The 17,371-nt window shown below is 39.9% G+C and overlaps 1 protein-coding gene across 2 annotated transcripts in view; it reads left to right on the top strand.

Annotated features, from left to right (window-relative positions):
• Rc3h1 (ring finger and CCCH-type domains 1) overlaps positions 1–17,371 on the top strand; it is a 76,040-nt gene that overhangs the window by 40,586 nt on the left and 18,083 nt on the right. For both annotated transcript variants that reach the window (XM_036202814.1, XM_036202813.1), the window contains exons 6-11: positions 1,955–2,155; positions 8,515–8,647; positions 12,414–12,532; positions 15,702–15,814; positions 16,117–16,398; positions 16,870–17,084. In XM_036202814.1, the coding sequence (XP_036058707.1) occupies positions 1,955–2,155; positions 8,515–8,647; positions 12,414–12,532; positions 15,702–15,814; positions 16,117–16,398; positions 16,870–17,084 (1,063 nt within the window). The remainder of the gene's footprint in view (positions 1–1,954; positions 2,156–8,514; positions 8,648–12,413; positions 12,533–15,701; positions 15,815–16,116; positions 16,399–16,869; positions 17,085–17,371) is intronic.

Below are 17,371 nucleotides of genomic sequence, written 5' to 3'. Positions count from 1 at the left end.
TGAAGTTTTGTTGTTTCTTTTAACACCCACACTTGAGTCTTTCTCTGAGACTCTGTACTTTTTGTTTAATAAAACCCATTATTGCTTTAGAAAAAAATAGAATACATTTTTTTAAACCTTTTAAGTGTGATCTATAATTTCTGATTGTTTGTAGTCTGGAGTGTTTTTTGGTAGAAAGTTCAAAAAGAGAATTTTCTACTATAATAATATGGGTCCTTATGGGAATAAAAGGTTAATACAATACAATTTTATTTTTGGCAGTATGGGAGTTTTTCCCCATACTCTGCCACAAGTTACAGTTCCAACCTCCAAATATGTTCTAAAATGTTGTAAGGAATTGGTAATTCTAGGCTAGAATTATTTTAAGTTTTTAAGCCTTTGGCCTAAACCCCTCCCTGACTTAAAGTATAAGTTACTAGGATAACAATAGCACGTATATCAGATGTGCTGCAAGAATTAAAGCGAATTAATTTAGTAGTATAATGGTTTCATTAGGTAACTTAACCTACCAACTAGCACATACCAAGTGTCTAATAAAGGTAGCTTTTTTGAAAGAATGTTTTTGAGCCGAGTAGTGGTAGCACACACCTTTAATCTCAGCACTCAGAAAAGCAGAGGAAGGCAGATCTCTGAGTTTGGGCATAGCCTGGTCTACAGAGTGAGTTTCAGGGTAGCCAGGGCTACACATAGAAACTCTCTCTGAAAACCATCTATATATAAAAAAAATATAAATATGTAGGTGGAGTGCAGATACATGTGGAGGCAGGAGGCCAACATGAGGCATCTTCCCCAGTCGCTCCCTACTTTAATTTTTATTAGAGTCTCTTTGAACCTGGGGCTTCCTGATTGAGGTAGCTGGGTACCATCCTAATGGGTCTGTCTGTCTCTACAGTGCTCTTTATAGACATGGCACTAAAGTTAGGCCTGGATCCTCCCCTCCCCCCAGTTACCATCTGAGCCATCTTTCCAGCTCCCTCCCTGCCTTTCTTTTTTTTTTTTTTTTATTTTAAGTTGGTTTTTGTTTTTAAAACCCTGTTTGCAGCAGGGTTCTGTAGCCCTCCCTGGTCTTGAATTTGTTTTATAGATTAAGGCTGGCTTTTAACTCCTTATGGTCCTGCCTCCACCCCTGAGTATTAAGATTGAAGGTGAGTATTAACCACATCCAGCTGCAAGTTTTATGATTAAAAGTTATTATCGTTGTTGTTTTTGTCCAGCATCTCATACTCTACACGTTTTGGTTGTGGCCTGTTTCACAAAACTCTATGGAGAAATTAAGATAGTTAAAATTAGTCATATTTAAAATCACACTCATTGAAAGCTCTGTTATTAGTATCAGATAACTTAATACTAGGTAATCCCTAAAGTTGTGATCTGTACTATGAAGAAGAAACACATAGTTTTTTTTTAAATTACACTAATTAAATATTTTCTTATTTTTAAAAAAGCCTGTGTACATGCATGATAAATTCTATAAGAAAATTTTGACATCTGTGGCTGGGTGTGGTATTGCATGTCTTTAATCCCATCACTTGGGGAGCAGAGGCAGGCAGATCTTTGAGTTCCAGGCCAGCCAGAACTACATAGTGAAAACCTGTCTCCAAAAAGGAGGTACGATTTTCGACATCTATACTGGGAGGCATTTTGCAGGCAGGATAGTGTATCCCATTTTAATCTTGCTATTGCTGCTAAAAGAAAGTTGTTATTTTGAAATTTTTTGTTGGGACAGTGGGTCGTTGGTAGTCTTGAGACCCACATAAAGAAGAGAACTGATTCCTGGGAGTTGTCTGTCCTCTGTATGTCTGCCACACACAAACAGTGCTTGCACATATCAAGCTAAGACATTCAAAATGAATTATATTTTTTCTAAATTACATTTTTTTTTGTCTACATGTGTTTATATAAATCATGAGACTTGTGTTATTAGATTTGTGTGTGTGTGTGTGTGTCTTTTTAGGTCACCAAACGTGATGAAGACTCTTCTTTGATGCAGCTAAAAGAAGAATTTAGGACTTACGAAGCTCTGCGACGAGAGCATGACTCCCAGATAGTGCAAATTGCTATGGAAGCAGGCTTAAGGATTGCACCAGACCAATGGTCCTCTTTGCTTTATGGAGACCAGTCTCATAAATCTCATATGCAGTCCATTATTGACAAGGTAGCGTCTTTATTGTTCCTTATTTCATAAATAATTTTAGAGTCTTGATAAGTTATTATTTTGTAATGAACATTACTGTGACTAGTGTCTGTCAGGCTTCTGTAAATGAGATTCAGTGTGGCTGGGTGTTGTGTCATAACTAGGCCATCAGAATAACATTGTAAACATTCGGTTAGTGTGCAGTGCCTCAGCCAGTGCTCTCCCATGTCCCTTGTCACTGCCCCTCTTCCTTTATTGTTCTCTTTGAATTTTGATCTCTGTAATAGTTATAGCATATTTCTAGATGTGTTTATTTTTATTTTATGTGTATTGCTGTTTGTATACATGTGTGTCTGTGCTTCACATGGTGCCTAAAGAAGCCAGAAAAGGGCTTTGGATTTCCTGGAACTGGAAAAGATAGTTGTGAGCTACCACGTGGGTGCTGGGAATCGAACAATATCTGGGAGAGCAGCTGGTACTTTTAACCACTGAGCTGTCTCTCCAGCCCCTGAACCATTTCCAAATGCCTTTATTTATCTAATGCCTTTTAACAAATGATCTGTTGAATGTATTCCTTGAGGCTTCATGATTCTCACTCAGAATAATTTTACATATATTAAAGTTACTACCTCCCACGGTGAATTTGAAATTTTCAGTGAACCTGTTTTTATTTTATCTACTTGTCTGTTTTGATGTAAAGACCACTAGAAGTGACTGTTAAGTGTAGCTCTATTATTTATATCTAGTGCAGAAATAAGTATTTCTCTTAAACTGCAGTGATAATTTTAAGAGTTGTTGCATATCAACCTAAAATGTATGAATGTGGTACAGAAAGTCTTAACATGTTGTGCAATATTATGTTGTATTATGCTAAATAATAATAGTATTTAGTTTTTGCTATTTTCTTAAATGCTTAGAATTTCAGAAATGACTGCCAGCTTAAGAGACCACAGTATATTTAATTTAGAGATAGAATCAAAACCTAAGAGTATTTTAAAAATATTTAGCATTTACTAAATGCAATGTACCTGGATGATCTTAAGTAATTCTTTATTTCCTTTGAACAAACTTACATTATCCTTTTTATATAGAATCAGAGAAGTTTGTACACTTTGCATATCACCTAGGTTATTGTCTTAGTCAGTGTTGTATTGCTGTGAAGAGACACCATGACTGTAGCAACTCTTATAAAGGAAAGCATTTAATTGGGGCTGGCTTATAGTTTGGAAGTCTTAGTCCATTGTCCTTATGGTGAGGAGCATAGTGGCACACAGGCAGACATGGTAGTTGAGAGTTCTACATCTGTATCTGCAGGCATCAGGAAGAGAGAGCATTGGACCTGGCTTGGGCTTCTGAAACCCCAAAACCCACCCCTAGTGACATACTTCTTCCAACAAGGCCACACCTCCTAATCTCTGTTGCACTCCCTAATGACCAAGCAATGGCGTTTGGGGGCCATTCCTGTTGAAACCACCACAGTTATGAATGTTAAAGGTCATTTGAACCTTGGTGTGCTGGCTTTAGCATGTATTCTTGACTATTAGACCTCTTCCCACCTAGACTTTGTCTCTTTCCTTGACCCCAAACATGACATTTTTTTGAATAACTAATAGGTTGATTGAGAATGGAGAAATGAGTTTTATTTTGTTTTCCTGCTTGGTCCATAACTTTCAGTTTTTAACTCTTTCTTGAATACCTTTGTGTTAGTCAGGGTTCTCTAGCGTAACAACTTAAAGAATGAATCTCTCTCGATAGATAGATAGATAGATAGATACATACATACATACATACATACATACATACATACATACATACAGGGGGTGGGGTTTTATTAGAATGACCTAAAGGCCTAAGTCCAGCTAATCCAACAATGGCTGGCTATGAAACTGAAAGTCCAGTAATCCAATAATTGTTCAGTCCATGAGTCTGGATGTCTTAGCTAGTCTTCAATATATGCTAGAATCCCGAAGAAGTCAGCTCTAATGCCAGTAAAGGAAAGATCTTGCTACAAAAGAGAGAACAAGTAGGCAAAAGGCAAAAGCTTCCATCTTTCTTCCATGTACTTTATATAGGCTTCCAGCTCACAGGTGTGCCCTACACTTTTGATTTTAGTTAATTCCAGATGTAATCTAGTTGACAACCAAGAATAGCCATCACAACTTTTAGCTTAATTACTAGCAGCTCCTATGTTGGGGCAAAAGCTTGTACCTGTGATTGTACAACTAATTAGTTATAACTTAGTGAAACCCTGCTAATGAATCTTTCTTTTGAGACAAGGTTTCTCTGTTAACAGTCCTAGCTGTCCTGGAAATCGCTTTGTAGATCAGGCTGGCCTTGAGCTCACAGAGAGTTGGACTTTCTTTTGTGTGGGCAGAGGTTTTCATTGCTACCTCTGACCACTTCCCAAAAAAAACCACACAGAGACTTAATATTAATTATAAATGATCAGCAGATAGCTTAGGCTTGTTACTAACTATCTCTGGTTTGTTTGATTTTTTTTCCTTTCTTTTTTGTTTTTCAAGACAGGGTTTCTCTGTGAAGTTTTGGTGCCTGTCCTGGATCTTGCTCTGTAGACCAGGCTGGCCTCAAATTTACAGAGATCTGCCTGGCTCTGCTCCCAAGTGCTGGGAGTAAAGGCATGTGCCACCACTGCCTGGCCTAACTAGATCTTATAACCTAAATTAACCCATATTTCTTATCTGAGTTCTATCATAGTTCATGGCTTGTTACCTCGTTGTCTTCCTCTATGTCTGGCTCTTGACTGCTGAGACTCTGCCCTCCTTCCCAGTGTTCTCCTAGTCTGGCTATCTTGCCCAATCTCTTTGTGCTCAACTATAGGGCAGTCAGCTCTTTATTAGCCGTGAGAGTAATACATATTTACAGTGTAGGAAAATTATTCCACAGCACTTTTGGGACCATCAGCTCCCCAAAAATGACACAGACACTTATTCATTTTGAAAGCTTAGTCTTTAGCTTAGACTTGTTCCTAACTAGCTCTTATAATTTAAATTAACCTGCTTCTATTAGTCCACATTCTGCCTCATGGCTTTTTACCTCTCCTCTATATTCTGTATGTTCGACTCCCTCCTTGTCTTGCTGGCATCTCTTGCACACCTAGATTCATCCCAAGTTCCTCTCTGCCCAGAAGTCCTGTCCAGCTATTGGTCATTCAGCTCTTTATTAAATCAATCAGGTGCCCTAGGCAGGCAAAGTAAAACAATTATTCACATATCCTGCAACAGGGCTGTGCCACTGTGTAAAAACCTATTCTCTCAGGCCTGTTGCTAAAATGTAAATAAACACAAATCAGACTTATTGGTGACTGGACAGTCCTTTTGTCCTGTCTCATATATGACAGTTTCCATAGCACTACAGGCTTCAGCAATACTATACCACTCTGGAGAGAAATGACTACAGGCTCATTTTCATCCCCCAAAGCTGCAGCAAATCCTTCCTGTTGCTTCCTTTTAGCCAGAACAGCCAAATAAGATATTTTGGTTCATAGGTGGCCAGGCCCACAAGTACTCAATGCAAGTTGAACTCCCCCTGGCACTTAAGTTGACAATGAATGCTGGATACTATAAGCCATGTTCCTGAGAGGCAGCTATAATTCGATTAATCCACAGGGTCCTCAGGTTCCATTTCTTCAGTTTGCAGGCCTGCATGTACATTGGAAGCTCTGATCACCACCCTGAGAACCAGCTAGTAGCAGTGATTCTTCCTTCCACTAAAGCGCTAAACATGTTTCAGCACCTCCTGAACCCACCAACCCCAGTCTTCAAGGCATTTTCACAGCCACAGCTGTGTAAGGAAGACCATGGTGTGCTCCCAAGTTCTAAGAGGCTGCCATTTGAAATGAAATTTTTTTTAACTAATTAATTTAAGTTTAAATAACCAAACATTACTAAGTCTGCCATACTGTAAAGCACAAATTGAGAATGTATTAAAAATAACAAGGAAGAAGCAGGTGGATTGCTGAGTTCAGTGCCAGCCTGTTCTACAGAGTGAGTTCCAGGGCAGCCAAGGCTACATAGAGAAACCTTGTCTCCAAAACAACAACAACAACAAAACAAACTAACAAACAAACAAAAACTAAGAAAAGCATTAATCATAATGAATACTTGGAGAAAGAAATATGAGCTAGCAATTCACAAAGAAGGTACATTAGCATATCCAGTTGGTAGGAAAGAATTCAGCCTCAGTAGTGATTAAAGAATATATATATCTAAATCTGGACATAGTGAGTGGTACATGCCTCTCTCCATCATACAGAAGATCAAGAGTTCACATTCAAAACAGTGATTAAGATACATATGCTGATTGAGTCTGTTTATGGGGTTAAAGGCATGTGCCACTACGCCTGGCTGATTGAGTTTTATCTTTTAAATTATAAGTATATTGCCGGGCAGTGAGGGAGCATGCCTTTAATCCCAGCACTGGGAGGCAGAGGCAGGTGGATCTCTGTGATCACCTGGTCTACAAAGTGAGGCGCAAAGCTACACAGAGAAACCCTGTCTTGAAAAACCAATATATATATTCCTTTGTTTTTAAAAAATGTTTGCTTTTGAAATGATCTTTTATAGAACAACCTTTTGAGAGAGGAATTAGCTGCCAAAAGAGCTAAATGTTTTCAAGTAAAAACTCCTAGCTACTGTTATAAAATCATCATTTTCCCAGTTGAAAATCCTTATAGTGGTCAGCAGAGGGAAGTTTTTGCTTTGTTTTATTTTTCGTGACAGGGTTTTTCTGTAGCCCTGGCTGTTATTCTGTAGACCAGGCTGTCCTCCTGCCTCTGCCTTCTGAGTGCTGGGACTACTTAAGCTGGGACTCCCAGCTTAGAGGGAGTTTGCATGAGAGCATTTCTCAGAAGTGTTAGAGAAATACACAACCTTCGAGAATCCTAAACTAAATCAGAATTTTTAAAAAAATATTTATTCTTTGACAATTTCCTCTTGGTTATATTTACTCCAGCTGCCCTTTCTCATTTTTCCTCCTCCTCCCGCAAGGTGATGTCTTCCTCCTACCTCCAGACTCCCTTGTTTTTTCTCAATAACCCACCAAGTCTAATTAGTGATCCCTGTGTGCACATGAGCATGTGGTTATCCACAGGAACATGGGCAACCTACAAGGGGCCACATCCCTGAAGAAAAATAACCCTCTCTTCTCCAGCAGTCATCAGCTGCCAATAATTTCTCAGCTAGGAGTGGAGCCTATGAGTGTCCCTGATAGGCTAGAATGGTAACTAGCTTGGTCTTTGTGTAGGTAACCAGAGCTGCTGTGAGTTCATTAATATAACAGCTGTGTTATGTCTAGAAGACACATTTCACAGCTCTTCTTCCCATCCTCCAGCTTTTACATTGTTTACACCCCTTCTTTGATAGTTCCCCAGTCTTCGTGGTGGTAGTGGTGGTGTGATAGAAATGTCCCGTTTAGGTCTGAATACACTTTTGACCAGTTATGAATCTCTAAACTAACTGCTGCCCATGCAGAAAGAAGTGTCTCTGAGCAAGGCTGAGGAAAGCATCCATTGATCTGTAGGCATCAACAAAAATATTAAGGCACTTTGATGACACATCCATCTAGCAAAACAAAAATAGTTTCACCCATTGCGTGTGACCTGCTTGGCCATGAATTTTGACAGGTTTACAATATTAGTTGTGAGTACCAGATGTGGAGCAGGCTTATGTTCCAGTTTAAAAAGCCTCTTGGTTAACCCAGTAACATTCATGCCACATTGCATTGATGGGCACCTCTTACGTAGCTGGTTAGCATGCAGGGTACACTGCTGGGTGAGACCATTGTTGGCTTGTCAACCCCAGCAGCCTGCATAGAGCTATATAGCACTACATCAGCTAGCCAAGGAAGGAAAGATCCAGGTCAGTTCCAGTTTGATTTCTCTGTGTCCTGCAATCAGAATATAACAGGATTTTTCAGCTGTCTAGACATTTGAAATTATTTAGACTATTTAATAAATGAAATTCCGTTTGTACGGTTTATATATTTAGTGTCATGATCTTTGGTCTTAAGAACTTCAATTCATTCAGTTGACTGTACTCAGTGGCATTGTTCCATCATCTGACATGATTTCTAGATTACACTTCCAAAATTCAGTTATTTGGAAGGATTACCAAGAACCCAACTAAAAGGTAGTATGGGAAGAAAGGCCTCGCATTTGACGTATGTGATAGCAGAAGAAACAGTATTGTACACAATGTAACAAGCTGTGGATAGAGAAATCTTGTTTAGGTAGCAGGTAATCTGTCTGGCCAAAGCACAGATTAGGTGGATAGACACAAACTAAAATTAATAAATTGCAAAAATGCAAGTATAAATAAACTGTGTCTGAAAAGGGAAATTAATGTTGTCCATTTTCTTTGAAGTTGCAGACCCCTGCCTCTTTTGCACAGAGTGTTCAGGAGCTAACAATTGCTCTCCAGCGGACTGGAGACCCGGCAAACTTGAACCGACTAAGACCCCACTTGGAGTTACTAGCAAACATTGACCCTAGTCCAGGTAAAGCCAAGAGAAATTAATGGACTATTTTGTGTACCTCAGTACTGCTTGGTGATTCTTCAGTTATCTTTTGTTACATTCATCTCAAGTTTCCCAAAGTCATTTTCCCGGATATTTTCAGCAGTATTTTAGATTTTGCCCCAGATAATATCCTCTTTATCTCATTAGTTCGCCTTAACTAAAACTCATTCAGTACTTTATAATGTACTGCTTACCTCACTAAGAAAGTAGCTCTCCTTCATAACTCCCCTGCCACAGCATGCTGTATTTTCCTCTTCTGACATCTTTGTCACAGCTCCTTTTCTCAGCTTTCCTTGAGCTGCATATCCATTATCCCATCTTTTCATAATACCTTGTTCCATTAATTATTCTCTTTATTTTGTTGTATGTACTTCTGCCTCGACGTCAGCCCATCTCCTTGTGGATTCGTTCTTGGTCTTATCGGTGCACTTGGTCCAGACATAGCTGACAGATTCAGGAAGCCTCTCTCTGTCCAGATGGTCTTGGAGAAGGGGAACCTTCCCGGTGGGGGAGGGGGGTCCTGCCTGATGGCCAGAACCTGGAGCCAAGTTGGGCAGGTCTTTCTGGAATGGCTGGTGCCCAGGGATGCCTAGGGGCAAGGCTTTCTGGGTATGACCCCAGGCACTCACCTCTGGTCCAGATGGGAGCTCCAGGGCAGGATGGGAGCTGGGGGTTGGTCTCTAAGTCTCAGGAAGTGACTGGGGTCTCGGGTGGATGTGTGTGGGGGCAGGGAGTGGAGATTGCAGGGTCTGCCTGGGGTCTTGGAAAAGGGGAACCTTCCCATGGGGCCCACCCAATGGCCAGAAACTGGGGCCAAGTTGGGCATGTCTTCCCCGGAATGGCTGGTGTCCAGGGATGGGACCTAGGGGCAGGCCTCTCTCGGTATGATCCCAGATACTCACCTCTGGTCCAGATGGGAGATTGTTCTCTATACCTTTACTTGGCCATTCCTTTCTCACCCCTCCTTGACCTGAAAATGTACCCAATGACCTGTTAGCTGAACAATATTTTAGCTTCTGTCTTCTCAGGGTTTACTTCGAATGCAGAGCTAACCGTCCATACTACTACTACTACAGTTTGCTAGTCACTACTTCCAGAGATGACATAAGATCCTTAAGCTACTTCCTATATTTTCAGCACTTACTAATATTGGATGCCTCTTTGATACAGAAAAGCTTCTGCTGCTTTATTTGTATATGCATCACCCCACTACCCCATCCATAAAAGTGGTGTCTGTGCCCTTAGAGCTGTTTCCTCTGCATCCTTGGCATCAAGTGTTACCTCTGTCAATGCTGGTGTTATCACTTCAGAGCCATTCCCAAAGGTTCCTGATGTTCATTGTCATCTGTTCCGTATTTCAGAGTGAGTTCATCTTTGATGCCCGCTCATGTAGCTGTTTCTTATGTCATCTGAACGTTAGTTCTTTCACTGCCCTTTGAGACATAGGGTTTATCTGTTCTTCTTTGCTAAGCCCTTCTGAGGCCAAAAAAGCATTGAATCCCCGGGAGCTGGAGAGTTACTGCTGGTTGTGAGCTGCCCTGTTGTGTGGATGCTGGCAACTGAATCTGGGTCTTCAGGAAGTACAGTCTCATTTTTGACTGCTGACTGTCTCTCTAGCCTCACAACATGACTTGTTACTCTTTGTCTTTGAATCAGTTTTCTTGACTTCCAGGCCACCCCATTCTCTTAATTTCACTTGTCAGTACCATCTGCTGATTTTACATTTCCATAATCTCTGACCTTTTGAATGTCGAGCTATACTCATCCCCAAGATTATCTTTTATCTTTAAATATCTTTATTGAACAAATTTGCCACATTTCTTCAGTTCTGGGATCTTTTTAAAAGTTAATTTTAGATTTATTTATTTTTATTTTCTGTGTATTAGGGTTTTGCTTGCATGTGTGTGACTGTGTGTCTTCATGCCCGGTATCTTTGGAGGTCAAAGAGGATGTCAGATTTCCTGGAATTAGAGTTAAAGATGGTTGTGAGCCCCCATGTCATTGGATTTGTTTGTTTGCTTGCTTGCTTGCTTGCTTGCCAGTTAGTTTAGCTTTTTAATTTAATTTTTTAAATTTAAACTTTGTGCAGTGGTATAAATTCATCTTTTTCCCTGATTTTGGTGACACAGAATATAACGGCATGTGTGTCAGTTGGTCTTTTAGGTCCAGACCCTTTTCCTCAGCACTGTGTTGTGTTTGTATCCATCATGTTGCTGGCCCAGTCTAGCAGTCCTCTTGAATGTCTAGTAAGCATTTCAGACTTCATCTGTCCAAATGTGAGACCTTAATCCTTGTCCTCCTAGTGGCTGCTCTGTTCTTCCATTTGTTGGCCCAGAATCCTTAGAGAAACCCTGCTCTTCTTTTTCTCATAATGTATGTATGTATCAGCAGATTGCCTGGGCCCGCCCTTTCAAGGCCATTCAAAATCCAGTAGCCTTTCCTGCTAAAAGTCCCATCTCTCCATATATAGAGATTATGGACTAACTGCCTGTTTTGCATGGGATTTCAATTCTTCATGCTGATGCTTCTCTGCTGAGAAATTCTACATTATATATATTTCTATCACTCAGAATAAAAGTTAAAATCTTTTCTGCGATGTAAGGTGATCTAAGGTGTTCCAAATGATCTATGATCATGATCTTGTCTTCCATTTACCTCTGTCTAAATTGGCCACCACCATGGAAGACTCCAGTCATACTCCCACACCAAGGCCTTTACACTTGTTCTTTCTGAATAGAATGTTTCTCCCTTAATAACTTCACTGAACATGTTTAAACCTTTCTTATGGGTCTTTTACCATATTTAACTTTTTTTTCTCTTTTATTCTATTTTTTAGCCTCCGGGAGTAGAAACCAAGGCCTTGGAGCATGTTATACAACACTGTACTATGCCCCCACCCTCATTTTCAAGGAGACCTTCTCTGTCTGAAGTTTACATATACTTGTTCCACGTTCTTTGCTCTGTTTTTTCAATTCATCATTATCCAAGGACTCTTATATTCTTATCATTTGTTTTATTGTCTAGAACTTCACCTTGAGTATAGTGGAGGAATTTATTTTCAGACAGGGTTAGTGATCCAAAAAGTGGTCTTTTTTGTACAAAGTGACTGTTGACTTTTCCTTTATTTTCAAACCTGATTCTCCCTCCTAGAGTTGCAATGGCATCTGTGTTTTAAAGCCCAGTACAAATACCATCAACAGTAGTCTTATAGAGATCTCACCTGTGAAAATATTTTCTCACTTCATTTTGTGTTTGTTAGCATGTGTTAATGTGTTGTGTGCGTGTGTGCCTGTGTTTGGAGGCAGTTCAAGAGAGAAAGGGTTTATTTCAGCTCACAGCGCAAGGTGCTGTCTACAATGGCAGGGAAGTCAAAGCAGTGGAAGCTTGAAGCAGCTGCTCCTATCACATCCACAATCAGGAAGTAGGGATGAATGCAAAGTATTGCTTAGCTTGCTTTCTCCGTTTTATATAGTCCATGATCTTCTGCCTAGGGAATGGTCTTGGCACGGTTAAGATGGGTCTTTCTAGATAAGTTAACATAATTAAGAGAATACCTCACAGGCACACCTATCTCACAGGTGATTCTAGGTCCTTTTAAGTTGACACCACTAACCATCACAGATGAATAAGTGTCGAAAGCTCTGTAATGATTAACTTGGTGGCATCAAAATGCTGATATTACCTTCATTGGTTTAATATTGGATAAAACATTGCTTAAGATTATAGGTTTTGTTTAATTTTATAGATGCTCCTCCTCCAACATGGGAACAGCTAGAAAATGGCCTGGTTGCTGTACGTACAGTAGTACATGGACTGGTTGATTATATTCAGAACCACAGCAAAAAAGGAGCAGACCAACAACAGGTAAGGAGTTGCTGTTTGAATTCTGCAGATCAGCCACTCTGGGTATGTCTAGAAACTGGCCAGTGTAGGTAGAGATACAGAGCAGAAAATAATGATGTGAATATTTTAAGACTGACTGTAGGGGCTGGAGTGAGGCTCAGTGGTTAAGAGTACTGGCTGCTTTTCCAGAGAACCCAGGTTCAAGTCCCAGTACCCATATGGTGTTTCACAACCTTCTGTCACTCCAGTTCCAGGGGAATCAGATGTCCTGCTCTGGCCTCTGTGGTAGCAGGCATGCACTGCTACATAGACATACATGTAGGCAAAACACCCATACATATAAAATAATTTTTAAAATTGTTTAAAAAAAAGACTCTGACTGTAGAAATTGTAAGTTAGCCTGGTTAGTAGTTAGTGTGTCGGTTTTGCTCAAGTAATTTTATCTGACACTAACTTTTTTTTTCCTGTCACTAATTCTTATTGGTCATTGTTCTGGGATCATTTCACATCAGATATAGCAATATTTGATGGATTAAAAATAGATTCCTTAGTAAAGCTTATTCCATTTAAAAATGCTTACTCTTGGGCTTGGGGATGTAGCTCAGTGGTAGAGCGCTTAGCAAGCACAAGGCCCTGGGTTTGGTCCTCAGCTCTGGAAAAAAAAAAAAAAAAGACAAAAAATGCTTACTCTCTTCACTTCATATTACATTTCAGTTTGATAATGTCACTTTTTGGGTACCAATGCTAAATCACTAGTACTTATATATTTGTAGTTTTTTATTTTTTTTATTTTTTTGGTTCTTTTGGGTTTTTTTGTTTGTTTGTTTGTTTTTTGAGACAGGGTTTCTCTGTAGCTTTGTTGCCTTTCCTGGAACTCACTTTGTAAGCCAGGCTGGCCTCAAACTCACAGAGATCCACCTGCCTCTGCCTCCCGAGTGCTGGGATTACAGGCATGCGCCACCACCGCCTGGCTTGTAGAATTTTTTTTTTTTCAATGTTAGTATTTTAAGGAATTTCATTAATAATGCTTATTACATTAGTGTGCCAAAGCATCTTCAAATTTAAAAAAGTATTTTTTACACTTATTTGTGTATGTGTGTGGGTAGTATACATGTGGAGGTGAGAGGACAGCTTTGTGGGTCCTAAAGATCAAACTTGGCAGCATCACTCACTGAACCATCTTGCTGGCCCGTATTTTGTGATTTTTGTTAGTAGACAGTTATATGTTACATGATCATTACACAAATGTTAGAAGGGTATACATTTTGGAAATCTTTTTGGTCTTATTTTTGTGAGACAGGGTCTCATATAGCCCATTGTTAATCCCACTGAATGAGCGTGAAAACCATTAACTAAATTCTTTGGTCGAGTTATGCAAGCTTTATTTTTTTTTGTTAGGGTTATCTTCCTAAAGTGGGGTTTATATTAGCCTCTAAACTGCAAGGCTAGGGGCTTTTCAGTTACATAGGAACTTGGCAGAACATCTCAAATATTATTTGACACATCTTATCAGGGTGGAGATGAGGGTATAGGGTGTGGAACCTGTCAAATTCCAGAAAATGGGTCAAGACATGGTCAAACCCAAGTTTTACAGAAAATAGGAGTGAATTTATTTTGACCTTGTGACAAGATGGGGTCAGGCTGGTCCATCGCCACCCTAGCTAAGAGCTCATTGTATAGTTGAGAAAGGCTTTGAACTCCTTGATATTCTTGCCTCTACCCCTAAATGCTGGGACATGCTGGTATGTACCACCATGTCTGGCATATGCATTTTAAAGTCTTCAACTCTTTGGAAAGAGAACCTTGAAACTTATTGAGGAAAAAATGATTAATATTTTATGTATGTGTGTGTGGTTTTTTTCTGTGTATGTGTATGCACCATGTTTGAGCCTGGTGCCGTAAGTCAGAAGATGGCATTGCATCTCCTTGAACTCGAGTTACAAATGGCTGTAAGTTACTGTGTGGGTACAGGGAACTGAACTGAACCCCAGTCCTCTACAAAATGCTCTTAACCACTGAGTTATATCTAGCTCATTATTAATTTCTGATAACACATGTATTTGAGAATATCAGCATGTTAGAAAAAAATGAGGACTTTTAAAAACATTTTTCCTTTTCTTTGAGAAGTTTATACAGTGGTGATCTTGCTCATTGCTCAGGCTCACCCGCACCTCCAACTTATATCCTCTTTTTTTAAATTTAAATTTGATGGCCCATCAACTGCACTTTGTACTATCCAGATACTTCTGAGTATGAGGCCAGCTGCTGGAGCATGCTCAACAGTCTTCCCTCCTTTGTAAGCCATCAGCTGTTCAAAGCTCCTTAGTTGGGAGCCTCGTCCCACTCCATACAACAGGCTTGACTGACTCTACCTTGTGGAAGTGATCACAGCTGCTGGAGTTCATGAGTGCTCTGGCCTTGTCAAGTACGGTCTTTCCGCCAGACTTCTCGTCCATATAGTCTCTAAGCCCGTAACAACATGCCATACTCACCTATTTTCTGCACTGTGTTAACCTCATCCACTGTACAGAGAAGCTTCTCTGATGCGGGCTGAGAGCTGTACTGACCCCAGTTCAGAATTGCTCCAACACTCAAGGCTGTGTTGTTTTAGTAGAAGCACTTTTATTTTCAATGTGTATGGGTGTTTTATCTGCATGTACATGTATGTGCTTGGTGCCTGTGGAGGCCAGAAGAGGGTGCCTAATTTCCTGGAACTGGAGTTCTAGATGGTTGTGAGCTACCATGTGGGCAATGGGAATTGAACCCAGGTCCTCTGGAAGAACAGCCCTAACTCTGAGCTCTTATACTATTTTTAAATTTTAATTTTGGACCTGCAAAGATCTCTTATCAGGCAAAAGCTTTAAGCAACTAAGTTCAACACCTGGAACCCAGGCAAAAGTGTAAGGAAAAACCAACTCCACAAAATTGTCCTCAGATCTCCAGTGGTGCCCCACCACCCCACAGATCCCCCCCCCATCCCCTCTCCCCTGCATGTTTGCTCATGCACACACACACAAATAATAATTAAAATTTAATTTTAAACTCTGTGATTCCTCCTCCCCATACTTTTGCTCTGCATAGTAGATAAATGTGGGAATTAGCTTAAATTATTTCATGCTATCAGAATCCTAAACTGTAAAACATAAAAAATTACATTTGTTACTGTGTGATATTTCGGTCTTGGTCTTAGCCTCCACAGCATAGCAAATACAAAACATACATGTGTCGAGATATGAAGCAGAGAGGAGGATGCCCTCGTGGGGCCAGCTGTACGTTTGCACACTCACAAGAAGAACTGGAAAAGTAAGTATGAGAATCATGGGATGCAGACTTTGGGATAAGGAACAATTTGTTGGCTTTAAGAAATGCAAAAAGAATCACTGAATTCCCTTCAGTGCATAAGAAATCTTTATGAATTAAGTACATTTCTTAAAAGTTTTTTAAGTTTTTATTGCGTTTCTATGGGAAGCTATTTTATCATTAACTAGATATCAAAATAAGTCATTTCCACACTAAGTTTGAGTACTTTTAAATGATTTTAACTGATTTTTACTAATTGCTAAAAAATTTACTAATTTTGGTTGAAACATTTGCTTTTCATATAGATTTCGTAAAATGAACAAACGTCTGGTTCCCAGAAGACCCCTGAGTGCCTCTTTGGGTCAACTTAATGAGGTGGGCCTGCCTTCGGCACCTATACTTCCTGATGAAGGTGCAGTGGATTTGTCCAGCAGGAAACCATCTGCACTACCAAATGGAATTGTATCGGCAGGGAGCACGGTGACACAACTGATTCCCCGTGGGACAGACCCCAGCTTTGACTCTAGTCTGAAGCCAGGAAAGCTAGACCACCTGAGCAGCAGTGCTCCTGGGTCTCCTCCCGACCTGTACGTCATCACATTTCTTCCTTGTAAACTGAGTAGAGGGGAAAAAATGTTTGCTTCTAAAGACAGTACTTCCTGGGTTTTGTTTTTTCTTCTGTTTTGAGTCAAAGTCTGTCCTTTAAGTCACTTCATAGCCAAAGATGACCTTGCAAATCTGATCTTCCTGCTGTCACTCCCAGATACTGGGATTGAAGGTGTGCAGCGCTATGCCCAGCTATGTTGTGCTAAGGATTGAACCCAACAACTGAGCTAAAGCCTGGCCCCCCAAAATAAATTGTTTGCCTTTGTACTTCTTTTTCCTGCACTAATGATTTTTTTAAGGGGGGGCTAATTTTTTTAATTTGTAGGAGAGATTAACATTCAAATATATCAGTTTTCCAAATACTGGCAATCTTTTAATGTGAAACATTTAATGTACATTAAAAGTATAGTTTAGAGACTTTACATTTGTCTTATATAATTTTGTTTCCTTAGGCTGGAATCTGCCCCTAAAAGTATTTCTGCCTTACCTGTGAATTCACATCCTGTACCTCAAAGGGGACCAACAGATCTGCCTCCCATGCCTGTCACCAAACCAATTCAGATGGTACCTCGAGGTTCTCAGTTATATCCAACACCACAAGCAGATGTTTATTATCAGGACCCTCGAGGAACTGCCCCAGCATTTGAGCCAGCACCTTATCAGCAGGGTAATACCTTTCATTTAAGTCACCCAGATTTATCGTATAAGTAAAAAGGATCAAGTCTATCAATTTTATAGACTGGATTAGCATTTACTGCATAAGTAGACTGTGTAAAGCTGACTAAGAATGAAAAAAAAATATGTAGTGGATGCAAACTAAATTTACAGCATGGTTTCTGTCTTAGTGAGGGTTACTATTAATGCAACCAAACTCCATGACCAAAAAGCAAGTTGGGAGGAAAGGATTTATTTGAGTTACACTTCCACATTGCTGTTCATCACTGAAGGAAGTCA

The sequence above is a fragment of the Onychomys torridus genome, chromosome 11, assembly GCF_903995425.1.
Source record: "Onychomys torridus chromosome 11, mOncTor1.1, whole genome shotgun sequence".
NCBI classification, from domain to species: domain Eukaryota; kingdom Metazoa; phylum Chordata; class Mammalia; order Rodentia; family Cricetidae; genus Onychomys; species Onychomys torridus.
Note: the sequence above shows the minus strand (reverse complement) of the source record. Positions and strands in the feature narration are given on the sequence as shown.